Consider the following 27782-nt stretch of genomic DNA (forward strand, 5'->3'; position numbering starts at 1 on the left):
CCCTCTCTGTGACGTGTGCCCTACAACTCCCATGGATAATAGGAGCAGCCTCCTATTTCAGAGGGCTTCATTGGAAGCACAGAGTCATTGTACATCAATAATGCACAGCAAAAAGAAAATTTTATTTAATACACTCAGGACCTGGTCTGATTCCCTGTTCAGTTACTAATGAAATTTCTTCCATTAATTGCAGTGGATACATCCTTGAGCCCCAGTTTCAAATATGCCTTGATTTATACTATATCCTTATGGAGAAGAATTTTTTACACGTTCATAAAAATAAATTAACCCCCCCAAAAATCCCAACCCTCTAAAGATTTAGCAGTGTGGGGGAGAGAAGAAAATCCACATTTGGTTTCAATCCATTCTTCCCAGGCAGCATGGATCCTCTTGCAGTTAGTAATATATGTCCCATAGCAAGTGACCTTAACTCTGATACACTGTTTTATGTGTTCTGATCATCACACTCATTACTACAGGTCAGACATGTACTTTGTTCAGCTAACGCTTTTTATGAATTTGAAACAACCGAAAGCATGAGTCACGTTGTTTCTGAAAAATATTTAAAACTTGTATTATAGATATCCCTTGGGAGACAAAAAAGCCCCTCTAGCATTCTCATTCACAAAGGGTGCTGACTGTAAATCATTCCTGTCATTTGAAGGGCTTCCAGAGGAGGCATTTGAACAGCTGGAGAATCTGAATTACCTGTATCTTGCAAACAATAAGGTAAGAGGGGACAGTGTTTTTTGGGGATGCGTTCAGGAGTTATTCATTAAGTTAAACAATTTAAAAATATGTTTGTTCTCCATGCCCGTAATGTTGTGCTGAGGTGTGCTATTCCAATCTGGGCTCACCAGAGGCAAGCTGCAATTAAAACTTCCATCACACTGCCAAAGGGTATGTCTACACTACCCCGCTAGTTTGAACTAGCGGGGTAATGTATGCATACCGAACTTGCTAATGAAGCCCGGGATTTGAATTTCCCAGGCTTCATTAGCATAAAGCCGGCGCCGCCATTTTTAAAAGCCGGCTAGTGCGAACCCCATGCCGCGCGGCTACACGCGGCACGGGCTAGATAGTTCAAACTATGTAGCCATTCCGAACTATGTGGAACGAGGAGTACAGATAGTTCGGAATGGCTACGTAGTTTGAACTATCTAGCCCGTGCCGCCGCGCGGCACGGGGTTCGCACTAGCCGGCTTTTAAAAATGGCGGCGCCGGCTTTATGCTAAAGAAGCCCGGGAAATTCAAATCCCGGGCTTCATTAGCAAGTTCGGTATGCATACATTACCCCCCTAGTTCGAACTAGCGGGGTAGTGTAGACATACCCAAACTGTTAGCACAAAAGGATTATTTATGGAGTTGATCTTAAGATGCTGTTTGAAGATATTCATTTTAAGAGTGTAACAACAGATAAGAGAGGTAGAAATTAATAATTCAAAATACAGCTGTCACCTGTGCACAGAGTTTAGCACCATCCGGTGCACTATGGCCTCCGTGCAGAGGACTTAAGTTTATTACCCCATGTGTAAACAAGCCAGGGTACATCTATACTAGCCCCCTAGTTCGAACTAGGGAGGCTAATGACGGTGACCGAAATTGCAAATGAAGCGCGGGATTTAAATATCCTGTGCTTCATTAGCATGTTCTCAAGCGGTCACCATTTTGGAAACTGACTAGTTCGGAATAACTGCCCGCGTCTACACGCGGCAGAGAAGCGTGATTCCGACATAAACCCCTTATTTCGAATTAACAGTTAAACCTCAAAGAGTTTTCATGCACAAGCTCCTCTGACCATGTGGTGTCTGACCACATAAACAGAACCTGCACTCATGGGCAACCTGATGCACAGTCCACTAAGTCAATAAAAAGACGCTCACTCACTTCAAGATGATGTTACAGTAATGACAAGTGCAACGTATTACACCTCATTTAGAAGAGAAAATCAAATGCGCAAATATAAAATGGGGAATAACTGGCTATGCAGTAGCTCTATATGGGTATGTCTACACTACCACCCTAGTTCGAACTAGGATGGTTAATGTAGGCAACCGAAGTTGCAAATGAAGCCCGGGATTTGAATTTCCCGGGCTTCATTTGCATATTGCCGGGCGCCGCCATTTTTAAATGTCCTCTAGTTCGGACTCCATGCCCGTGGCTACACGCGGCACGGACTAGGTAGTTCGGATTAGGCTTCCTATTCCGAACTACCGGTAAACCTCATTCCACGCTGACCTGTATCACGAGGTGTACCAGTAGTTCAGAATAGGAAGCCTAATCCAAACTACCTAGTCCGTGCCGCGTGTAGCCGTGGGCATGGAGTCCGAACTAGTGGACATTTAAAAATGGCGGCGCCCGGCAATATGCAAATGAAGCCCGGGAAATTCAAATCCCGGGCTTCATTTGCAACTTCTGTTGCCTACATTAACCACCCTAGTTCGAACTAGGGTGGTAGTGTAGACATACCCTATGATACTGATGTAAGACTGATGCAAGACACATTCTACTTTGCACTGATGAGGTCTCAGCAGGAGTACTGTGTGCAATCTTGGGTGGCAGCTTAAAAAAAAGGTGTGGATAAATTGGAGAGTGTCCAGAGGAGAGCAACAAAAATGATAAAAGATTTGGAAAACCCAACCTATGAGCAAAGGTTAAAAAAACTAGAACTGTTCAGTCTTGGGAAAAGGAGACTAAGGGAGAGGCCCTGAAAAAAAGCCTTCAAATATATTAATTGACGAAGGTCCCCTTTGTAACAGCCCTTCATTTCCTTGTCCACTAAATGTGGGACAAGCAATAATGGGCTTAATCTGCAGTGCAGGAAATTTAAGTTCAATATTAGAAAAAAACTTTCTAACTATAGGGATAGTTCAGTATGGAATATACTTCAAAGGGCAGGTGTGGAATCCCCATTATTGGAGTTTTTAAAGAACAGGTTAGATAAGCACCATTCAGTTATAGTCCAGCTATCCTTGACTCTGCCATGGTGCATGGGGTTGAACTAAGTGACCTCTTGAAGTCCCTTCCAATATGCTTTCAGTGATCAGGACCTAGTTGATGGACTTTTTCACCTGCACTCAGTGCACGAAAACTATGAGTGCTGGTATACAAAGCTACACACACATTAGAAAAGGTCCGGTTAAGCCTCATTGAAAAAACAGGTCCTAACACTTTGGGGTCTGGGTCTCTTAATGAACAGTCAAGAACTGAAAATGCCACAACATTCTCCATGGATCCCATTTCCATCCTGTCTAAAGGCGCTATACATGCACAGCACGGACAAGTCCCCACCAGATGTGGGCTCTAGGGATTAGGAGAACTGTGGAATGAGTGGAAGTGGATGTGAGAGAGTACCTAGTGTGACTGAGGTTTTAGGATATGATGGAAGTGTAACCTCCTCCCCTACCATTTTATGTGCTATGTTGCCCCACTCTAGTGTTTGAGACTAAGTGCCTACTGTTGCTACAGCTAATCAAGTTACTTCTTCAGCTCAAATGGTTGGAGCGCACAGTTCCAGTGGTTAAGGTCCTCAGTTTCATGCTGATGACCCATAGGGGTCATGACAGATATCCCAGGCCTTGATGAAAAAGTTATATTGTCTCAACAGGGACAGAAATACCCTCTTTGATTCCCTTTATTCCTGCTTGGTTTTGCAGTGAAATCATTTTTAATGAACTCCCGCTATTGCTTGTTATGGAAGGAAATATGATGCCCCACAAAAAAGAATTGCTTAAAGTACCAGATACAGGTCAGCGGGGAAAGGGCAAAGCTCAACTGTGCAAGCAGGGAGCCCCTTCCAGAGACAGAAAAATTCAATTCTATGTGTACTTAACCACACTTTTAAAAAAAATGTTTGTGCTCCTTTGACCTTTACGTTCTACCCAAGTGGCCAGATTCTGATCTAAGTCCTGCCAGGACAAATCCATAATAACTTTGTGGATTTCCCCTGGCGTGACTGAGCTCAGAATTTGCTCCTTAGTACAGCTACATCTTTTTAAAACCACATTTCCATGTAATGGGCTTGGCAGAAAGTAGGTTCATAAAAGAGAAGAACAAGCCAGGCTGTGACTAATGTTCCAGAACTTTGCAGTCCAGCTTTTCCCTGTGTGACAAAACAAAGTGTTTAGCTCTTCCTGACATGGCTGCAGAAAGACAAGCATCCAAGATAAAAATGCACACATCAGCAAATTGTCAGAAGTCCTTACAGTGAGAAGTTGTGGGCCCACAAAAATAATGTGTCTTGAGAAATCATGAACCAAGACAAACCAGATTGGCTTGCATCCATGCTACATGGGAAGGTCTAAAGCTCTGGCAACCCTGGTGTTTGGAGGAGAGCAGGGGTTTGCTGGTAGTTTGCTTCTTTCATTTTATGGAAGGAAGCTTGTCTTGATATTGTTTTAAGTTAGTGGCAGTTTTGATTACTTCAGACTGGTAAATTGGCTGGATGGCATTTTTGATGATCATAACTAGGCTAACACATAACCCTGCAGTATTTATAGTGAATGATACACCTACAAGTAAATAACTTACCATTTCTTATTTATATTCCCTAAGAACCCCCACAATAAGCTTTGATCACATAGCCTATGGAGACCCACAACATGTGTGATTTTTAACAAAAACCTCACCTGCTGAAATGTAGGACAGGACACTGAGCTACCTTATTGATTACTTTGATCATTATCAGCCCTTTGCGTGAGGGAGGGTTTAGATTTCTCAATATTCCCATAGTGATATGGGATTCCCTGGAACCAAGGCTTTTTCATTTTTGTTAGGGTCTGTAACAGGCAAGTAGAAAATTGGATCTAAAACTTAAAGGTAGCTTTTATGGCAGCACTTTAATTGGTTAGTCTACCTGTTAGCAACAGAGGGAAGTAATGGGATATGAGTGATGGCAGCAATAAGGCTGCAAAGAAAATCTGATTGGCTGAAGTCACTAAATTGCTGTTAGAGACAATTATGATGGGAGAGTTCTAAATCTACTTGAATTCTTTTAACAGCTATAAAAAACCTAGCATAAATTCTCCAAAGAGCCAACCAATGATAACCACCATTCAATACTGTAGAGATTACCCTAGAATAGTACATTCAGCACACCATCTATCTTGTGTGCTGCATTAGAAGCAGCAAAGGTTTGGGAAATTGATCATTCTCTGCAGGAGCAGATACTGCAAATAGCTCTCAAGACAAACGTGCTATTGTTGGACAATTGAGGCCCCCGGAGTGAGTGTGGTGGTTTTTTCCCCCCTAGTTGCCAATACCTGGAACACAAAACACATACTTGGATTAAACATTTGTCAGGCCTCTATGGCAGGTAAGAGAAAAGACGGCAATACCCCCTCAGCTGGCCACATTTCCATTTCTAGTAAGGGAATGAGATTTCCCTTCAGAGATGTGTTTCAACAGGCTTCTAACCATCTGAGGTGGATGCCTAACATCAGAGCCACTTGTTTGTAGGCTTTTGAGAGCAGCCATGTTTTTCTCATGTCTGCCTCATACCAAGAGGATGGAAGGGAGAGCGAAGGGTGATAAGAAGGTAAATGTGATATCAACCTTACTGTGCAATGCAGTACCTGGACACATGCACAAAGAGCCTGGTGCTATTCCACTATCTGCTGATTCTTGCTGACCCACACACAAAACAGTTCATCCAGTTATAAAAGCCAGTTAACGAAAATTCTAATAGTGGGACAATACGTATTGTACTCTTTCCTTCTGCCCCTCCTGCCTATCTGTGAAACAGATTGAGAGGGCTTCTTGCTTTTCTCTCTAAATCTGAGCATGTCCCCTTCACTTTGAAATCTGACTGGCTGACAGCATCCATCCAGTGCCAGACAGTTGATACAAGCTGGTTCTGGAAAAGGAAGAAATGTTAAGACAAGGCTCTGAGCAGCTGGAACCCCTTTTTTTTCTTTGAGAGAGAGAGAGAGGGAGGGAGGGAAGAAACACCTTCTCTCTATTTCCTTTCATGTTCTATTCAGTGGTCCTCTTGTTTCCCTGAGTGCCTCACACGGCTGTCCATGGCTTCTGTGCGTATACCGACTTTGACCCAAGTGCAATGTATGCAGACAGGAAACCTGCATAGGAGTGATTACTTGCATGTATGAATTATTTCCTGTGCCTGATTTCTGTCTTATGACACATTTCCAGAACTGCTAGACCAGGCTTATTAGCATTAACCCACTCCCACGAGATTATAAGTGAGTACATTGAAAGCTAAAGGTGAGGTGGTGTCAGTGCTGGTAACTGGTGTAAAGTGCCTTTAATTTCTACCCATTATTTCTGATGCTGAGAGAGCTTCACGGGACTTGCTGAGTAGGGGAAAGGGCTCTTTTTGCTTAATTTGTGTCCATGAGGCATTTTTAGGCAGCCTAAGGAGGAAATTACTGTCAAGAAAGAGGCAAATCAATGATACAAACTTATTTTTCAGTTTAAAAATAAAAGTCTAGGGAACTACAAGGTGATAGAATATTACTCTGCCAAGTGTGGAAAGAGAACCTGGAGTACTCTTCAACCATTCGTTAATTTAAGAAGTTAGGCCAAGCAATTCCCCATTAAAATCACTGTTTTCCCCTAACTCCCTCATGAACTATTTAATAATAATTTGAGTAATAACTTAAAAAAGAATGACTGACATTCCTTCATGTGGAGTCTCATTGGCTGTGTCCAGACTCAGGGGTTTTTTCGGAAAAGTAGCCTTTTTCCGAAAAAACTTCCCCTGCGTCCAGACTCAAGCCGCGTTCTTTCGAAATTAAATCGAAAGAACGCGGCTTTTCTTTCGATGGCGGTAAACCTCATTTCACGAGGAAGAATGCCTTCTTTCGAAAGTTCCTCTTTCGAAAGAAGGCGTTCTTCAATGTAAATAGGGCTTCTTCGAAAGAGAGCATCCAGACTCACTGGATGCTTTCTTTCGAAAAAGCAAGCCGCTTTTTCGAAAGTTCAACGTGCAGTCTAGACGCTCTCTTTCGAAAGAGGCTTGCAGTCTAGACATAGCCATTGTGTCTTGCCTGCTCTATAGGCCTGGCTTTATACATCTGTGTAAATCAGGAGTAGGACCACTGTAGTTACACTGGTGTGCAGTCTATGTGAGAGGAAGATTTATAGATTCAAAGTATTTAAGACCAGCAGAGAGCGAATAGTCAGGTAGTCTGACCTGCTGTATAATGCAGGTCATAGAATTTCACCAAGTGACATCTGTATCTAGTCCACACTTTCTGGCTGTATGCGCCAGAACAGATCTTTTTAGAAAGACCTCCAGTCTTGATTAAAGACTTCAGGCAACAGAGAATCTATCACACTCCTAGGTTAATAACCTCAACTTCAATTTGCACCTAATTTGAGTTTGTCTAACTTTCAGCTTCCACCCACTGTATCCTGTTATACCTTTGCCAGCTAGATTAAAGAGCCCACTACTATCAGAAGTCTTTTCATTATACAGAAGACCTGTCCCAGCCATAGGATGGTTCCGGGTGGTTGTTCTTATCCCCACACTTTGGGAGACCTTGCACTTTAGGGGGGCATGGGACCTGGATGGCACGGGAGCTAGCAGCAGTGCTACTGGCTCTTCTCTACTCTGTGTCAGAGGGATGCTGGACCTGGGCGGTGCATAGGCCAGCAGTGGTGTTACCAGGTACCAGTTTTGCTCAAGAGAGGAGGGAGCAGTAACCTGGGGTAATAGGTAGGGGCAAAATAGAGGCGGAGGCTTCGAGAAAGGGATGGGGTGCAGTGGAAGGACCTGGGGCAGAGGCGAAGTCATCCTGGGCCCCGCACTCTCCTAGGGATGGGTGCTGCCATAGAGGTACTTGCAGAGAGTGATTAAGTCACCTCTTAGCTTTCTCTTGGATAAATTCAAATAGATTGAGCTTCTTTGGTCTTTCCTTGTAACGCAGGTTATCTAGACCTCAAATCATTCAAATCAGCTCTTTCCTGGACCCTTTCCAATTTGTCAACATCCTTTTTAAAAATGAACTGGTGCAGTATTCCAATAATTATCTCACTAATGATGCATACAGTACTGAAAACATTGTCCTATTTTTATTAAATATTCCCCTGTTTATACGCCCAAAGATTACGTTTGTTCTTTTAGCCACATCACTGCTCCTCATGCTCATGTCTTAAGTCATTCTGTTATCTTGAATCCTAATGTTTTTTTTTAGTTGCTGCTTTTCAAAATACAGACCTCCATCCTTAAAAGTGTGACCTGTATTCTTGGTTCCTAGATGTAGGACCTTGATTTCAGCTATTATTCAGTCAAATCATCTTACTACATGATCTAGATGGCTCAGTAGAAGTAGGGATGCAATAGTGTAGTTAATTAACCGATAAGCAAAAGCTTATAGGTTAATGCTCTAAACTACGTACATTTCCCCCCACCATCCCTTGCCAGTAAATTTTTTAGCAGGCTGGCCAGCAGCCTATCTCAGTCCCAGCTTGCACTGAGTTCTGGACCTACCCCCACTGTGGCTCTGCATTTAAAGTGTATTAGGAGCCAGGTGGGCAGGCAGCCCAGCTCAGTTCCAGCTCACGCCAGGTCCGGGAGCTCAGACCCCTCCCCTCAGGACAGGTGCTGCCCCGGGGACTATAAATTAGTCGACTAACCGATAAGAATTCATGAGGTTAATTGACTACTCAACCAATATTTAACATCCCTAAGTAGAACTGACCTGTCCTAATCTTTTACTATTCCACCAATTTTTGTTATCTGCCAACTTTACCAGCAACGTTTTTTTTCCAGATAATTGATAAAGATATTGAATAGCACTGGGCCAAGAAGAGAAGCAAGCCCTGGTCTGTCTTATTTGGATTATAAACTCTTTGGGACAAGAACACTGTGTTTTGTTTCCAATACACTCTGTGTTTAACAAATAAGATGTAACTGTTAATACACATCGGCTACGTCTACACTGGCCCCTTTTCCGGAAGGGGCATGTTAATTTCAGAAGCCGTAATAGGGAAATCCGCGGGGGATTTAAATATCCCCCGCGGCATTTAAATAAAAATGTCCGCCGCTTTTTTCCGGCTTTTAAAAAAGTCGGAAAAGAGCGTCTACACTGGCCCCGATCCTCCGGAAAAAGTAGGAATAAGATCCTCCGGAAAAGAGCGCTTTTTCCAGAGGATTGGGGCCAGTGTAGACGCTCTTTTCCGGCTTTTTTAAAAGCCTGAAAAAAGCGGCGGACATTTTTATTTAAATGCCGCGGGGGATATTTAAATCCCCCGCGGATTTCCCTATTACGGCTTCTGAAATTAACATGTCCCTTCTGGAAAAGGGGCCAGTGTAGACGTAGCCAAGGTATTTGCTTTTGTGATGATATTCTATTCTGCTATATTGTTTTAACACCCCTCCCCTCCCAGTAACCAGCATCCTGTTAGATCATCAAACATGCATCAGACTTGGGAAGTAAAGTGTGGAGCAACTACCACATGAGTTACTGTCACATGAGACTCTAGCAAAGAGGGCAATATAGTGCCTATTTTTATTTTGGCTTATTATATGCACATTGGGAAAAATAACCCCAACTATACGTACAGTATGATGGGGGCTAATTTGGCTATGACAAATCAAGAAAGAGATCTTGGAGTTATCGTGGATAGTTCTCTGAAAACTTCCACACAGTGTGCAGCGGCGGTCAAAAAGGCAAATAGAATACTAGGAAATATTAAGAAAGAGATAGTCTGTGTCTTATTTTCTATCTTACTGCCCCTGTATAAAACTATGGTATGCCCACATCTTGAATACTGTGTACAGATGTGGTCTTCTCACCTCAAAAAAGATATTTTGGCCTTGGAAAGGGTTCAGAAAAGGGCAACTAAAATGATTAGGGGTTTGGAACGGGTCCCATATGAAGAGAGGTAAAAGCAACTGGGACTTTTCAGTTTAGAAAAGAGGAGACTGAGAGGGGATATGATAGAGCAGCGTTTCCCAAACTATGGGCCGCAGCCGGGTACCGGGACGCGGGGAAAAAAATACCGGGCCTCAGCATGCCTGGTGGCTGCCGGCAGGGCCGGCCTTAGGCCGATTCGGGCCCCACGCCCCTGAACCCGGAAATGCCGGCGAGTTACAGAGCTGGGTGCCCTGCTCCACCGATATGTGGAGCTGGGTCTTTCCCCCGGCTCCTCCTGGAGCGGCCCCCCCGCTCCCCCCCACCACGTGTCCTCCCACCCCGCCCCCAGAGCGTCCCCGCCGTGCGTGGCTCCTCCTCACCTCCTGCTGCTGCCCATGTGCGGCGTTGCACGTGGGCGGGGAGGATGCCCAGGCGTGACGTGACGTCATGGCCCAGGATTTTAAGTCTTCTGAGGCACGTGGCGGGGCCACGCTGGCTCCTGTGGCCTCTGGCCCCACAATGTGGAAGGCAGAAGGTAGGGAACAGGCTTGGGTGGAGGTGAGGAGGCAGCAGCGGGCTTGTGCGGGGGGGGGGAGTGGAAGGAGAAGGGGCTTGGGAGGGGAAGGCACCAAGGGACAGGGTGCAGGAGAGAGAGACAAATGCCGGGGGCCAACTGCAGGCAATGAGGGAAAGGGTAGGAGGGGAGGTGTCAGTGGGAGGGGGGACAGGGTGATGCTGGGAGAGGAGAGGAGAGGAGAAGGGCATTGGGGGCTGGAGGAGGAGGTGCTGGGAGAAGGCTTGAAAGAAGGGGTGGGCATGATAGAGGTGGGGATGGAGCAAATCATGTGTGACGGCACAGAGGGGCAGAAGGGGATGGGGCAGAGTGCTGAGGGGTGGGTATCAGGGAAAGAGAGGGCAAAGTTGGGACAGGTGCAGTAAGGGAAGGGGGAGGCACCAGGAGGGTGCAGGGCTAAGGGAAGGTGCAGGTGCCAAGGGATTCTGGGGTGAGGAGGAGGGGAGAACTGGCCACCGGAAACAGCACTGGACGGGGGAATCGGGGCAGGCTGAGGAGATTGGTGGGCCAGTAGAAGCAGGGCTGCTGGGGGGTGCGAGGTTGGGGGCAGGGAGCTGGCTGGGGAAGATGGCGGTGGCGGGGGGAGAAGCAGCCGCCGGAAGGAAGGCTGGATGCGGGCAGCAGGGCTGGCCAAGGGAGATTGGGAGGAGAAGCGGGGGGGACCTGGCTGCCTAGGAGGGGGTTGGGGGAAGTGGGGCTGGCCAGAGGCGCAGCGGAGAGGAATGAATCAGCCTGCGGGGAGTGGGACTGACCCGGCCATATGTAGATCTTGGGATGCTGCCCCGTTACCCCCTCCCTCCCGCAAAGCACAAAGCATGAGTTAGACCGTCCCTGGGATTCTATTGTCCCCCGCCACACACACGCCCCCTTGAGTAGTTGCGAACTGTCTGGCTGGTAGACACACTCATGCAGCCTGAGCACATTTACCAGCCAGGCAGTTCGAAACTACAAACTGATACATCTAGTAATAATAAAACTTACCTAATGAGAAAATACCAGACATGTTATATGTCTGGTATTTTCTCAGTTTGTTTTTTATGTGTTTATATTTTTGGGCTGCAAAAAGCAGTATTGAAAAAAAAGGGTTCCAACTAAAGTAAAAAGTTTGGGAAACCCTGGTCTAACCAGCTTTCTGTCTGTCTTACAGTCCACTTATCCAATCCATATTCCTTAACTTGCTGGCAAGAATATTGTGGGTGACCCTATCAAAAGCTTTGCTAAAGCTGGCACTGGGGGTTTTGGGAGGACCAGAAACAACTTATTTGAATATTCATCATTTGATTAATGAATATGCAAATATTCAAATGAACATTACCAGTCCTCCAAAAGTTCGTGAATGGATTTACTGGTCGGTGTGTCAAAAAGTTTGGGAACCCCTGTGATAGAGGTATATAAAATCATGAGTGGTGTGGAGAGGGTAGATAAAGAAAAGTTATTTATTAGTTCGCATAATAGAAGAATTAGAGGACACCAAATGAAATTAACGGGTAGCAGGTTTAAAAATAATAAAAGAAAGTTCTTCTTCACACAGCGTGAGGTCAACCTGTGGAACTCCTTGCCAGAGGAGGCTGTTAAGGCTAGGACTATAACAGAGTTTAAAGAGAAGCTAGATGATTTCAGGGAGGTTAGGTCCATAAAAGGCTATTAGCCAGGGGACAGAAATGGTGTCCCTGGCCTCTGTTTGTCAGAGACTGGAGAAGGATGGCAGGAGACAAATCGCTTGATCATTGTCTTCGGTCCACCCTCTCTAGGGCACCTGGTGCTGGCCACTGTCGGCAGACAGGCTACTGGGCTAGATGGACCTTTGCTCTGACCCAGTATGGCCGTTCTTATGGTCTTATGTTATTTCACAGGAATTATAACCAGAACATGAAATGTGTTAACTCCTTTAAACCTTGAGTTCTTCCACCAAAAGAAAAATCTCTTCCAATCAAAACAAAACCCATCCAGACATTTTGAAGGAAAAGTCTAGTACTGTCTTCTAGAGATTTAATGAAGACAGACCACTTGGACTCTGTTATTTACTGTTGCCTCTTCAATGTAAATAGCCTGCAGATATTCTGCTGCTAATCCAATACTGATGGCTAAAGCATTCATTACATCTGACACCTCCCCCCCCCACCCATATTTGTTTTTCAGTTAACTCTGGCTCCGAAATTTCTACCAAATACCTTGATCAGTGCAGATTTTGCAGCCAATTATCTCACAAAGATTTATGGGCTCACGTTTGGACAGAAGCCAAATCTGAGGTAAGGCACTGAGAAGTGAAAGGAGGAGTATGTTCGATCAGGGAACGCCTACACAGCATGCTTATTTTGAAATAAGCTATTTTGAATTTTTTTTAAATAACTTATTTCAAAGTAGCATGTCCACAATACAGGGAAGCCTCAAAATTATTCTGAGGCAGACTCCCCTAATGTGGATGTGCTACCTCGATTTAGAGCCCCAGGAAGCACTGGGGGGGGGAGGGGGAGTAATTACTTTCAATGTCCCTGAGGAGGAGCTATTTCAAAATAGCAGCAGTGGAGTGTCCACCCTACTGCTATTTCGAAAGAGACATTATTCCGCGTGCAATGAGGTTTACAGATTTTGAAATAAACGGCAGTTATTTCAAATTAGCACTGCTGTGTAGACACACACTCTCACTGTTTAGTGCAAGTGGATTAATGGGAAGAACTGTTTATTTTGATTGTTTACCAAAACTGTTTTTGACTTGCAGATAACTTTTATTTATTGTTTATTTTACCTAGGGGACCAAAACCACTCTAGAGGAATGCATTTTAGTGGTTTTTGCTGGACCTCACACAAACATACATACACCATTTTTAATAAGCGCATCTTCTAAATCATGTTTGTGTTTATCTGTTTCATGAGTGGCATGGAGCAGCCCTGATTAATCGACTCAATGACTAACAGGTCAAATATCCCCTACTCCAACTTTATTCTTTCACTGAAAGGTTGTAATGAAGCTGAGACTATAATGCTGTTGCTAATGATGCAACAGTATTGGATTCAACTATATTTACCAACCCCCATCAATAGTTCAGCCTTTTGTGGCGGGCTCTTTAGGGATAGGATGGCACCCAAATTTTGGTTTACATCTCTGAACCAAATCCAAACTCTAAACTTTCTGAGGGTTGTCCATCACTTTCATAGATTCTCTTTGCCTTGTGGCCAATCACAGAGCTGGGCTCAAACTGCTAAATTCAGATCCAGATTTCAAACATATGTAAGTTTTGCCATATATGGAACCCAGGCTTTGTCTCAACCTGTTAAAGATGGGGTCATTCATAAAACACAGATCCAGTTCCAGGTTTGGATTTCAGAGAATGTTTGGGGCCAGTGATTTGGTTTGGCACATATGTTTTTATATTTGGCAGTATAAGTGATACATTAAAAATGAACATATGTATCTTAAGAAAAGGAAGAAGATGGTAGACTGAGGTATAGATTTCAGAAGGCTGCACTGGGTAAGAGAGGAAAGCAGACCATACCACCTAATTCAGTTTCTTTCTTTCGGGTAGATCCGTGTATCTCCATAACAATAAACTCTCAGATGCTGGATTACCTGATAATATGTTCAATGGCTCTGATAACGTGGAGATATTGATCATGTCCAGCAATTTCCTGAAATATGTTCCAAAGAATCTGCCTCCAGCACTATATAAACTACACTTAAAGGTAATGGAACCAAGTTTGTGTATTCTCTTACATCTGGGTTGTGATGCTGTGTGTGTGTGTCTGTGTGAGATTTAAACTGCAGAACCAGGTCCATTGTTAAACTGTGCCTGCCAGGTTTGGGCTGAATGAAAATCACACCTGAGAATAGTCAATATCCCCTGTATGTACGAGTTTGCTGGCATGAGAAGTGATGGCTGTTTTGCAGAGCAGCATGTTGTTTGCCTAGATCTAAATTCCTTTCTTTTTAATCTTTCCAAGGGCATTTATTTCTAGTGGTTGGCTGGCAGCCTTGCATTTCCCAATCCTGAATGTAGTCAAACATCGGGCAGTCCTTGGAGAGAGTGCATATTTGGTCATGCTGTCCTCATGTGGAGTAAACACATGGAGGGATGAGGGGGCAAATAAGTTTTGTCATTCGGTCTTTGTCCCTTCTAGCTGAGCCTGCCATTTGTGATGGAGTTTTTTTCTGACCTAGTCACTTATCCACTAGGTATTGTCTTTGCTCAGCAGATTTTTTTCACATAGGTTGTATTGCCTTCAAGTAGCAATGGCTTTTGGTCTCTACTGACTGGAAAATTTGGACCAATATTTTTCCACTGCTAAAGCTCCCCTGGCAGAGGCAGAAGTTGTAGTGTAGCTGGGCTCTGGTATTACCTCTGTGTCATCTAATCTTGATTAAAATCTCCTGTTGCCCATCTACACTAGGGCTCTCACCATAGGAGGAGATGCTATAGTGGATAATTCTGGGTCCAGTTATGCTTAGTGCTGACCATCCCTGGGAGGTAAACAATGCCTGTCGCCAACCATCATCTCCCAAAGCTATGAAGTCTTTTCTTGCCTGCTCTGCTTTCTTTTCTTTGGAGGTTTCACCATAGACTCTCATGCAACTTTTTTTGGGAACTAGGGTCTCCAAAGAAACAAAGGACCTGATCTTGTCAATTGCTGGACTCCTCCTGCAAGATACTGAATGTGCTCTACACTAGTTGACTTTAGTGGAACTTTAAGTGGGTGCTCAGACCCATTGTAGTCAGGACTCAGAGTTTGTCAAGTGCTGGACAGTCTTAGGCCTTGTGGGGGAAGCGGAGGACTGGAGAGGGAAATGTGAGCTTTGTTCCCAAAAAGCATTATCTACTGGTAAGACACATGATCCCATTGTTGACCAGCCAACGGCAGAGCAACAATAAATTAAGGGGAAGCTGCGAGCAGATAAAAGGGAGGGGCAGGGCTAGTTTTGATGCAACACAGTCACATTGTCACTTTCTTCCCTCTGCTCACTTTGACCCCAGTGTAGGCCCCTTGATTGAGATGTTGAGACATGAAGCTGGCACAGCCTCCAATGCATTCTTTAAAGACTTGAATCGTCTTGTGTCTGCCAACATCAACATTATGACTCACATATCCTAAAAGTGTGGGGCCCACTTATAATTAGTGCTTATAAATGGAATGCACCAATGAACACAGCAGTTCTTATGTTGGCTCAAGGCAACAAAAAGGGTTTATCTTTTGCTGCCTGTTAGATTCCAGAAAGCCACCTTGTCCCCTTAAAGTGGCTTCTGAGTGGCTAACTCCCAGGAACTGTGCTTTTTGGCAGTTAAGGAATATTGTTAGGATTGGTTGGTCCACTGCACAGTGAAATCTGGTTTGCTGAGTATAGATTCTTTGCCCAGGGTTGTCTGATAGGTGCATAGATTGCTTGGTGAAGGGAATAGGAACCTGTATGGTAAATAGGGCCCTGTTAAGGGGCCAAATCCTACAATTCTCTTACTCAGTCCTCAGTCAAAACTCTTTGGGGAATTATGCCAGAAGAATGAGTGGAAAAGAGCTTTAATTTGCTTCTTATGCCCACAGACATGAAACCTATGATGCTGGCTGCTCAGAGTTGTGCCTGACTGTTCTCTAGATTCATATGCCTGATAATGTGCTTTCTTTGGCTATAGAACAATAAGCTGGAGAAGATTCCCAAAGGAGCCTTCAACGAACTCACAGGCCTTCGAGAGCTGTATTTGCAGAACAACTACTTGACTAATGAAGGGATGGACAATGAAACTTTCTGGTGAGATTCTGCTCTTTACCTAATGCCTGGAGTTGATATTTGGCTGTTTTTTCTTTTCATGTACCACAGGGTATGAGGTTTCAACTGTATTTTATATTATTTGTGCCATTTTATGTTATATACTGGGTCTGTATGAGAAGGCCTAGATTCAGCTGCTGCCACACAAATGCAAACATTTTTAACTTGTCTCATACAGCATCCATAAACAACAATCACCAATAATCCGCACTCCCTGGTATCTTAGAGTTTCGCTTAGGACTCTGCTCCTGTTTCTCTGGATATTAAGGCTAGATCCTTAGCCCCACTGATTCTCTGGTGTGCTGCTCTCAAAATGCAAAACAGACTTGAAAGCTACCCTAATTGTGCAGTTAAGGCTTATCCTGGCATGGGTCTGCCCCAGTGTAGATGCAAAGCTGGACAATGCTGTGCTTTGATGATTCCCAGAAACTAAATAGCACTTATGGGTTTTTTACAAGCTGGTGCAATTGAAAATAGCCCTTTTTTGGCTTGTCTATGCTGTCCTAGGGTAAACGGAGGCTCTTGATATCAGTGTATCAGAAAGTTACCTTTGCCCCCCTACTTGTGTGGAGTACTTGACTGGCTATACCTGAGGTTCCGGCCCACATTACCTGTCCTGTCCATAACTCTATAAAACTCAGACCGCAAAGAAAGGAAAATGGCAACAACCTTTATTTTTCCCCACTGCCATTTGGGATGAGGCATACCTGGGAGGTCGACAAATGCCTTTGATGTCGACCGCAGAGCATCCAGACTACCGCGCTGAGCCGACAAACAGCTGATCAGCTCAGCGCAGCAGCCATTTAAATTTAAATGAAGTGGCGATTATTTAAATCGCTGCTTCATTTTCCTATTCTGGGTAGTGTAATCTACATGCCTCTGTCGCCAGAGGCATGTAGTCTAGATGTACCCTTAGTTGCCTTACTTAGCACCAGGGACCCTAGTGGCCAGCTAAGGTTGGGTCACAACGCACACTTGGAAAACCATTGGTCAAATCCCTACCTGTTCTGACATCATGCCATGCTCCAGAAGTAGCCAGCAGCAGGTCTGGCTCCTAGGCACCAAGGCCACAGGGGTCCCCATGCTGCCTCTGCCCTGAACACCGGTTCCACACTCCCATTGACTGGAAACCAGCCAATGGAAGGTGGGGTGGGTCAGTGCCTGTAGGTGAGAGCCATGTGTAGCTGCTTGCATGCCTCTACCTAGGAGCTTGGACCTGTTGCTGGCTGCTTAAGGGGCACAGTGTGGTCCGTGGTGCCAAGACAGGAGGAAGCTGCTGTCAAAAAGTTATGGGAGGTAAGCCTGTGCCCCAGTCCTGAACCCGTCCCAAACCCAAAGTCTCCTGCACTCTAAATCCCTCATCCACCATTCCATTTCATAGCCTTCATCTTTGACCCTGTTCTACACTCCAATCCCTACCCCAGCTCAGAGACCTTCCTACACCATGAACCCATCATCCCCAACCCCACCTCACAGCCATCACTCCTGCCCCCAGCCCTCAACCCTCATGTGTACACCCAAAGCCTTTATCCCCAGCTCCATTGGTCTTAGGAATCAACTATTTTTTTCAACTGGGTCACCAGGAAAAAAGTTTGAAAACTACTGGCATAAAGTTTGACCATTTGGCTGCAGTATTTTGTACGTAGTGTTAAAGAGAAATCTCAGGTTGAAAAGCAGATATCATCTCCCTCGCAATTGACAAGGGCCAAATGATTATGCAAGTGTAGCTAGTGCTTGATGGGCCTGGATTTTCCCTAATGGCCAGTGAAGGAAGTACATGTTCTGCTGTCCTACTAGGGAAACATCAAAGGCTACAGCTACCCTACCTCAGAAAGTCAACTTAAGGTGTGCAACTCCAGCAATGTGAATAACTTTGCTGGAGTCAACGTAACTTAAGCTGAGTTACTGTGGGTTCTACATTGCGGGGGATTGAAAGGGGAAGCTCCTCCATAGACTTCCCTTGCTGTTCTCATCCGGGTAGAATGATCTGTGGTCAATTTGGCAGATCTTCCCTAGACCCACTAAATTGATTGCCAGTGGACTGATCTTACTACATAGATTTGGGCTGTACTGTAGATGTAGCCAAAGATTGAAAGGGAAGTATCAGGGTGGCCATTATGAGGGGAGAAAGTCTGTTAAAAAGATGGCAAGTTCCCCAGGAAAACAGATTATTATTTCACTTGGCAGCATGTAAATGAAGAATGTTTTCTTTCCTGCTTTTCCAAGGAAACTATCCAGCCTTGAATATCTGGATTTGTCCAGCAATAACCTTTCACAAATCCCAAGTGGCTTACCTAGAAACATTGTTCTTCTTCACCTGGAGAAGAATGCAATTAAGATGATTGGCAGGGATGTTTTGATCCAAATTAGGAACCTTGAGTATCTTCTACTTCATAATAACAAGTTAAAAGCCCGAGGAATCCACCCGCTAGCCTTCCAGGGCCTCAAGAAGCTACACACTGTCCATTTGTACAACAATATGCTGGAAAGGATTCCCAGTGGGCTGCCTCGGCGAGTGAAGACACTTATGATTCTTCACAACCAGATCTCTGAGATTAACAGGAATGACTTTGCTACCACTTACTTACTGGAGGAGCTCAACCTGAGCTACAATAAGATCACAAGTTCTCGTATTCATCGGGAAGCCTTCCGCAAGCTGCGACTGCTAAAGGCCTTGGATCTTTCAGGGAACAACCTCCATACGATGCCTTTCGGCTTTCCAAAGAATCTGCAGATCCTGAAACTGAAAGAGAATGACATAAGCACCATTCCAAGAAGAGCCCTGGCAGGGATGACAAAGCTTCAGGAGCTATACCTAAGCAATAATAAATTGAAAGTCAATTCCATTTACAGAGGAGCATGGAAGGAACTCAGCAGTCTCCAGGTAGAAACATCATCTTACTTTATTTGTGCTGGGAACATGGATGTCCCTTCCCTAGTTGTGTGTCCCAATTCAGGGAGCACTAATGGTAGATTCAGATAGGTCCTTTTTTTCCAAGCCTGCGTGTACAGTGCAGGAGAGTGTAAAAAGCGGCCATTCTCTGAGACTTCTGGCAGAGTTGTCTTCCTAAAACAGCTCCCATTGTACTGTTACCCGAGGAAACATAAGTATTTCTTTCGTCCTGGACCTTGAAGCTGTGTTCTGTTTTCAGCTGGATATTAATGAGTCATTCAGCTAAAACTCTAGATGCTGCCATACAAATACTCCCCTCCCCCCGCCAGGGGTTTAAATTAGCTTTATTGAATAGGGCTCCGAAGGGAGGGATACTAGGAGGCAGGGAATGCAAAAACAAAACAAATTGTTAATGCACAAAACATCCATAGCTGCTTTCAGTCAGCCAAGCCAAGCTGTAGGATTTAACAGCTCAGCTGGGTAAGACACCTGGATAATGATTAGGAGGTTTGGATTCAATCAAGTGCCTGTTGTTTGGTTGTCAGGGAAAGTTGAGTAGAAATGTAAGGCAGGCAGGAACAAATCACGTTTGTGCTGTGCAAAATTATTTTGCAGTTTTGCCAGTAGCAGAAGGCTTATTTGCCTGCATTTCCTTTTAGGCAATAGCCCATTCCCTGCATTAAAAGGGAATGTCCTTGTCATATGGCAACCATCTACTACATTAGTGCACCACAAGGATGGATCTGTATCTGAAAGCACCTCTGGGTTAAGAGATGCAGAGCATATGTGATGCTGGTTACCAGCATAAGTGCTTCAGACGTGCCAAGAATTTTGATTGTGCAGAAGTTTATCTCGTGTTACTTCTGTTTTTGAAGTCTCTGGAGAATATGGTGCACCAGACCTAAGGTAGTTAAGCTCCATAGGTCCCAGGTTTGACTCCACCCCCAGATGGTGGGGAGGGTGTCTGTCAGTACTACACTGTGGTGTGCAGGGTACTAAAGGTGCTCATTATAGAAGTCAAAGTTTATATTAGGTGAGGTGCTGGCCCATGGTTTTACCATGCCTTTTTTATTTGCTTGTCAACCTGGTGCTTTTAATGAAGGGAGGTAAACTGAAGTCTGTCTCGCTGTGTTTTTATTCAAAGCCAGTTAGTTCAAAGATGAAACTTAGTTTAAAAGAATGATGTTACTGATGAAGATTGCAGATGGTGGGATTGTTTCACTGTAATACTTAAGATATTTATCCATCCTAACCCATCTGTTTTCAAATAAAACCAAATGCTCTTAAGGTCTTGGAAGCTTTAATTATTAAGACGACATAAGCTTCTGTTATCTAAGGGTCTGATTCACTACTGCATAGCACTGGTTTCATGTCACTGTCACACACTGAAATTAGTATCAAATTAGAGCAATGCAGAGCCCTTGGAGTCCAGCTGTGCCCTACTACATTGTAAACTCTGTTCAAGAAAAATGACAGGCCCATTTTTTTCCTTCAAGTAGCCTCTAAGGGAACTGCCTTGGGTTGCATGTGGCAGAGTGCATTTTTGAATGGCTTCATTACTTACTCAGTTACTTCTCTTACAACATACAATAATTTATACTTCATTTATGGGTTGACTCTACAGTGTTTACATGAGTAGTCCAATTGTGGTAAGTTTGACAAATTACAGCTGAGTTAAGACCCCAATCCTGCAAATACTTACCCACATAATTTACTTTGCACATGTGACTGTTCCCACTGAAGTCAATGAAACTAATTGCATGCACAAAGTTAAGTATTTGCATAAATATTTGCAAGATTGGGACCTAAATGTAGAATGAGTGCACTGAAGTTTCTGGAATTCCAGATCTGCAGTAATGTAACTCCGAGCAGTGGCCAGATATTATGGCAATTGGTGTCACACAAATGTATCTTAGGGTATGTCTACACTACAGCGCTAATTCGAACTAACGCATCCAAACTAAAAAACTAGTTTGAATTAGCATTTTGCTAATTCGAACTAGCATGTCCACATTAAGTGGACCCTGAACCAGGGTTAAGGATGGCCGGAAGCAGTGCCGGCAGGGCATCAGATGAGGACTTAGAGCATGGAGCTGCTGCCTCAGGCTAGCCGAGGGCTGTGCTTAAAGGGACCCGACCCCCATCCCGGACAGACAGTTCTCAGGGGTGCCCCACTTGCAAAGCAGTCCTGTATTGGAGTGCCCTGAGTGCCCACACTGGGCACACCACAGCACTCGGCCATCAGACCGGCTGCACTTGCCGCAGGCTGCCATCTGGGGAGAGGGAGCAATTGGGGGCTGCAGGAGAGCTTCCACCCCCAGAAGCCCGCAGAGCCAGCCCAGTCCTCCCCTTCGGGGGCTCGTGCCCCATTCCTTCCTCACCTCCTTCCACTTACCCTTCCCTAGCCCCCCTTCCCGATGTACAAAATAAAGAAAACGTGTGGTCAAAAATAGAATCTCTCTTTATTGAACAAAACTCGGGGAGACTGGGAAAAGGAGGTGGGAGAGGGGAAGAGAGAGGGTGGGAGAGGGGAGGGCAACTAAAATGATCAGAAGTTTGAAAGAGGTCCCATAGAAGAGAGGCTAAAGAGACTGGGACTTTTCAGTTTAGAAAAGAGGAGACTGAGGGGGGATAGGATAGAGGTCTATAAAAGCATGAGTGGAGTGGAGAGGGTGCATCAAGAAAAGTTCTTCATTAGTTCTCATAATAGAAGTACTAGAGGACACCAAAGGAAAGGAATGTGTAGCAGGCTTCAAACTAGTAACAGAAAGTTGTTCTTCACAAAGCAAAGAATCAACCTGTGGAACTCCTTGCTGCAGGAGGCTGTGAAGGCTAGAACTAGAACAGAGTTTAAAGAGAAGTGAGATAAAGTCATGGAGGTTGGGTCCATGGAGTGGTATTAGCCAGGGGGTAGGAGTGGTGTCCCTGTTTGTGGAAGGCTGGAGAGGGATGGCACGAGACAAATGGCTTGGTCACTGTCTTCGGTCCATCCCCTCCAGAGTCCCTAGGGTTGGCCGCTGTCGGCAGACAGGCTACTGGGCTAGATGGACCTTTGGTCTGACCCAGTACGGCCATTGTAAGCTCAGGGTCAGGGGTCTCAGTGGACCACCTTGATTTTCATGCACACCTGCTCCTGGGTGGCCAGGCTGGCAGCTCTCCTGCCCTAGACGGCCACTTTCCTGTGCCTAGTGCGGAGGTCGTGGACGAGGTCCACGATGTCCGCACTAGACCAGGCGGGTGCCTGCCTCTTGCGGTCCCGGGCAAGCTCCCGGGAGCCGCCAGCCTGGTCCCGGGAAGAGGGGGAGGGCTCGGGAGCATTGGGTGGATGGCTCGAGCCATGCCAGGTGCAGGGTCTGCTAGCTGGGTGCTGGCAGGCTTGCACCTGGCACGGGCATCGTAGCCAGCCCGTGCCCCTTTAAGGGGTCCAGGGCCGGGAGGGGAGCAATAGAGTTTCCCTGGTGTTGGCCAGAGTGGCCACCAGGGAAAGCTGGGGAGGGCTAGCCTCCCACTAGTTCGAATTAAGGGGCTACACACCCCTTAATTCGAACTAGTAAGTTCGAACTAGGCTTAGTCCTCGTAGAATGAGGTTTACCTAGTTCGAACTAAGCGCTCCGCTAGTTCGAATTAAGTTCGAACTAGCGGAGCGCTAGTGTAGCGCCTATCAACGTTAATTCGAACTAACGTCCGTTTGTTTCTATAAGACTATATATGTGAGTAAGGCTTGTGGAACCAGGCCCTAGATAATTACACACATTGGTATGAATCAGAAACATTTCTTGCCATTTGAAAAGTAACTTTAATCAATGAAGTGTTTAATCCAAGGAGTTCTATGCATAATTGAAACCCAGTCTGTTTTTCATTCATTTACAAATAAGCCCAGAATAACACTTGAGAATAGAGATAGAGAAATGTAGGTGCCCTTAAACAAAGCAGCATGATCTCTGATCTGACATTGCTGGATTAAATAGCACTGTGAGAGGGCCGGACTCCCTACATCATTGGCTGCTCAGTTAGGGTACATCTTCACAGCACCCTTAGCTCGAAATAAGCTTCCCACTTTGCTCTAAGCAAATTGCATAGCTTCGAGTGTATTTCAAAATAGCTTACTTTGTAAGTTGGTACTGTCCACACAGTGACAAAATTCAAAATAACTCGCTATTCCGAAATGGAACAAGGGTTACCAGGATGTTGGAATAAGTCACCCCTTATTTCAAAATAACGGACTACTGTACTTCAATAGATGCGGAATAGCTATTTCGGGATACTTCCGGTATCCCGAAATAGCTCCACAATGTAGATATACTCTATTTTACACATTCATTCATTGTCCCCTTCTTCCTGGTGATTTCTTACTCAGATATCCCGGATTATTGGGTCTGATTAAGTTTTTCACATGTCCCTGACTTCTGGATGGTTACTTATGGTGATGGCTATCAATACCCATACTTTTGAGATTCACACATCACAATCTGAGTCATCAGTAATGAAATATGGCTGGTGCTGCTAATGTCTATGCTCATCTCTTCAGTTAACTCCTGGCTGTATGACTCTTCCTTTCAGTTATTAGATATGGGTGGGAATCAGCTGGTTTCTATTCCATCAGACCTGCCAGCATCTCTAGAATATCTGTATCTCCAGAACAACAAGATCACCATGGTATCTGAGAATGCCTTTGAATCCACACCCAACATAAAGGGAATTTTCCTCAGGTAAGGGCATTTTCTACTTTTGAGTCTAAACCCAGGATGTTCTGCTTTTTTGTGCTTTGTAGCTGCTTGGGGTTTTTTGGGGGCAGGAGCATTTAAAATCCTAGTTTCTCCAGTGGACATGATCGTACAGTAATCCAAGGTGTAACTGGGTTTATATGCAATGAGAGGTCCTCGTGTGTGTGTACCTCATATGTTCACTCTGCTTTGAGTGCTGCATCCTTCAGTGTCAGTGTTTATAAGAATGGGTCAGGCAGACAGATTTGAGAGACTGTAGGATATCAATATATGTACTTGTCTTGTGCCCGGGAACTCAAAGTTGGTAGGTCTAATTTTAACTCAGCCAGCCTTACCACTGATCTTCAGTCCTGAATTTCTATAGTACTGTATAGCAAATAAAAGCTTGTGAGTGATTGGGGGCATGCATAATTTTAGCTTTGCACAATGTATGTGTTGCATTAGTAGTTTTGGGGGGAAGAGTCTATGATATGATGTTTACAATGCTTATATGATTACAGGTATCATAGGGTGACTTGGCCCCCCAAGAAGAAGCAGGGTCCATTGGACCTTGCTACCAAGTTGAATTTAAGGGAATACACTTTGGCCTCTTAAAGAGCAAGACAGCTATGGGGGGCTGGCAAATTCCTGCAGACACTGTGGGATTACAAAAGCTAATGCAGGGCTCTGTGTGAGCAAAGGGAAAATACTATTGGGGAAGGACTATGAAGGAGGCTGTACTCCAAGCATAAACTGCTGGGAGAGTAGGAAGACAGAGACCCATAGTCACAAAGACCCCTTTTACTATCTTAGCATTGGAGTAAAATAAACAAAGAGAGGACAGATCTTCAGTGGGAGGGGGTGGGAGCTGAGCCCAACTGAAACTGGGATGGTGACTTTGTGGGTCTGAATTCTATTTTGAATGACCTTGTGTAGCACTTAGTGAATTGAACCCCATAGGGGGAATGTTTTGAAGAGCTGGACCATGTGGACTTTTAAAGGGGCCCCAGTTGAAGGAGAGATTGTGACAGGCTTTTGCAGAGGCACTTCTGGCCATTATGAGACATCTTGTGAGTGGCTGACCCTTTGACAACTGATCTCTGTAGTACTACAGACTGATCATTCTACTCCTGATGTGTTATAATTGATTTTCAATAAACAATGAATGTGCCCTGCAGATCTTTTTTAGGAGCATTTTCAAATTAAAGAAAAAAATAATCTGAATTTGAATATATGGTGGTGTTGCTGTGTTGGTCCCAGATTATTAGGGTTTTAATAGCTTTTACTGAACTAACTTCTGTTGGTGAGAGAGACAAGCTTTTGAGCTTACGCAGAGCTCTTCTTCAGCCCAGACCTGAGGGAGCGCTCTGTGTAGTTTGAAAGTTGGTCTCTCTGTAAAGTTTGTCATCTCCAGTAAATGGTATCACCTTGCCTGGAGGTGAAAGTAAGGCAGGTTCATGCACTGCTGTGGCAAAAAAGGAGCCAGCTGGCTGCAGGAGACAGTATGCTCCCAGCCTGGCTCTCAGGGCTCTCCATTAGGGAGCTGCGCTAAGCAGCAGGCAGGTGAAAAGAACCAGCTGGGAGCACTCCTCTACTGCTTTGGGACTGGGGATGACACCCCCCCCCCACACACACACACACTGATCTGGGACTGTTCTAGCCCTGAGCTTCCCACTCCCCTAGGGTGCCATTTAGGCTCCCTGTGACAGAAAGGGGAACAGCAAACAGAGTCCTGGTACAAATCGGGAGGGGGGGAGGTTAGCCACCCCGCCACCACCCTCCACACACCAACCCTCTGCTCTCAACCCTTTCTCACACCCAACCCTGCCTCCTGTGCACCCCCAACCGCAGTCACTGCCCTGAGCCCCTTCAATACTCCTCAACCCCCTGCAATGAGCCCCCCATACTCTATCCCACACTTACATGTCTTACAGTACAGGCAGTCCCTGGGTTACGTACAAGATAGGGACTGTAGGTTTGTTCTTAAGTTGAATCTGTATGTAAGTCGGAACTGGCATCCAGATTCAGCCGCTGCTGAAACTGACCGCCAGTTCTGACTTACATACAGAATCAACTTAAGAACCCCAAGCGTCCCCAAGTCAGCTGCTGCTGAAACTGATCAGCAGCTGATTCCAGGAAGCCCGGGGCAGAGCAACTCTGCCTCGGGCTTCCTGTAGTCAGCGCTGGTCAGTTTCAGCAGCGGCTAAATCAGGACGCCTGGGGCAGAGCAGCTGGAGTGCTGCTGGGTTGCTCCAGTAGCACCGCTCCTCGGCACTACTGGACCAACCCAGCAGCACCCCATCTGCTCTGCCCCAGGCGTCCTGATTCAGCCGCTGCTGAAACTGACCAGCAGCGGCTGAATCAGGACCAGAGCAGCTGGGGTGCTGCTGGGTTGGACCAGTAGCGCCCAGAGCGGCGCTGCGGGACCAACCAGCAGCGCCCCAGCTGCTCTGCCACAGGCGTCCGGAGAAAAGCCTAGTCTGCTGGGGGGGGGGGGCGTACTAGCTGTGCCCCCCCCACCCCAGCAGACCAGGAAGACACGGGCGGCGGACCGAGACGCACCGCGGTCCCGCCGCCTTCGTCCTCCGCGGCTTTGCTCCCCGTCTCCCTGGTCTGCTGGACACCAGCAGACCAGGGAGACGGGGAGCAAAGCCTCTGAGGACGCCGGCAGCGGGACAGCCGCGGGGCGTCTGGGCTGTCCCGCTGCCGGCTTCCCCCGCGGCTTTGCAAAGCGGCAGGGAAGCCGGCAGCGGAGCAGTCCAGGCGCGCCTGGGCTGCCTCGCTGCCCGAGCCCCCCCGCAGCTTTGCAAAGCCGCAGGGAAGCTGGCAGCGGAGCAGTCTAGGCACGCCTGGGCTGCCTCGCTGCCCGAGCCCCCCCGCAGCTTTGCAAAGCCGCAGGGAAGCTGGCAGCGGAGCAGTCTAGGCGCGCCTGGGCTGCCTCGCTGCCCGAGCCCCCCCGCGGCTTTGCAAAGCCGCAGGGAAGCCGGCAGCAGAGCAGTCCAGGCGCGCCTGGGCTGCCTCGCTGCCCGAGCCCCTCCGCGGCTTTGCAAAGCTGCGGGGGGGCCCGGGCAGCGAGGCAGCCCAGGCGCGCCTGGACTGCTCCGCTGCCGGCTTCCCTGCGGCTTTGCAAAGCCGCAGACGGGGAGGCGGGGGAGGGGGTCGGGCAGCCCAGGCACCCCTGGGCTGCCCGAGCCCCTCCACGGCTTTGCTCTGCGTCTTCCTGGTCTGCAGACCAGGGAGACGCAGAGAAAGCCCCAGAGTACACGGGCGGCAGAACCGCGAGGTCCCGCAGTCCGTGTACTCTGGGGCAGCCCCGTTCGTAACTGCGGATCCGACATAAATCGGATCCGCATAAGTCGGGGTCTGCCTGTACTGTTGAACCCCCTTCAGACTCTTGCTCTGAGGACCTGCCCTGGGGGAGCGGTTGCAATATGAAAATACCTGTAAGAAATTATATTACTTTCACTTCTGATTCCTCAGCCACCATGACTCTCCAATTTCTCATATCTATAAGTCATCATCCTTGCTACAGAGTGGAGGGGACCCCCAAACTCAGCATGCCATGCTTGCTGACAGGAGATCTCTGTTACCAATGGTAACAATCAGAAAATCTATTCAACATGGCCATCACAGGCAGTGGGTATGAGGCAAATGGAGACGTTGCCTTCCCTGGATCTTAATGTTCAACCTCTCCCCTTTTTGCATCCTTTTTCTGATCATTCCTGCAGGCTCCCACAGCAGGCCTACCTTGCTAGACCTATTAGCATAACATTGAGCCTGTGAAAGAACTATTAAGTGGTAACCAAGATTTAACAGCATGTGTAAACCTGAAGGTATATACTGTCTGTTTCTGAATTTACTGACAAAAAGTTTTGCGATATTGTAATATATATATACAGAATCTTTATTTAAAATTTGCTTTAAATATTTCATTGGTTTGTTGCTGAAGATTATAAAATCACATCCTTGCATAGATTTTTTTAGATTGCACAATCTGAGTATTCCGCTTTAGCCTTAAATGCTCAGATTTTCAAACAAT

General features: G+C 46.0%; 1 protein-coding gene across 2 annotated transcripts in view; it reads left to right on the forward strand.

Annotated features, from left to right (window-relative positions):
• PODN (podocan) overlaps positions 1-27782 on the forward strand; it is a 46515-nt gene that overhangs the window by 7767 nt on the left and 10966 nt on the right. For both annotated transcript variants that reach the window (XM_025186297.3, XM_075935989.2), the window contains exons 4-9: positions 665-729; positions 12535-12644; positions 13920-14076; positions 16014-16129; positions 18374-19031; positions 23601-23749. In XM_025186297.3, the coding sequence (XP_025042082.1) occupies positions 665-729; positions 12535-12644; positions 13920-14076; positions 16014-16129; positions 18374-19031; positions 23601-23749 (1255 nt within the window). The remainder of the gene's footprint in view (positions 1-664; positions 730-12534; positions 12645-13919; positions 14077-16013; positions 16130-18373; positions 19032-23600; positions 23750-27782) is intronic.

Source organism: Pelodiscus sinensis, chromosome 9 (assembly GCF_052426305.1).
Source record: "Pelodiscus sinensis isolate ZL-2025 chromosome 9, ASM5242630v1, whole genome shotgun sequence".
In the NCBI taxonomy this organism is placed as follows: Eukaryota; Metazoa; Chordata; order Testudines; family Trionychidae; genus Pelodiscus; species Pelodiscus sinensis.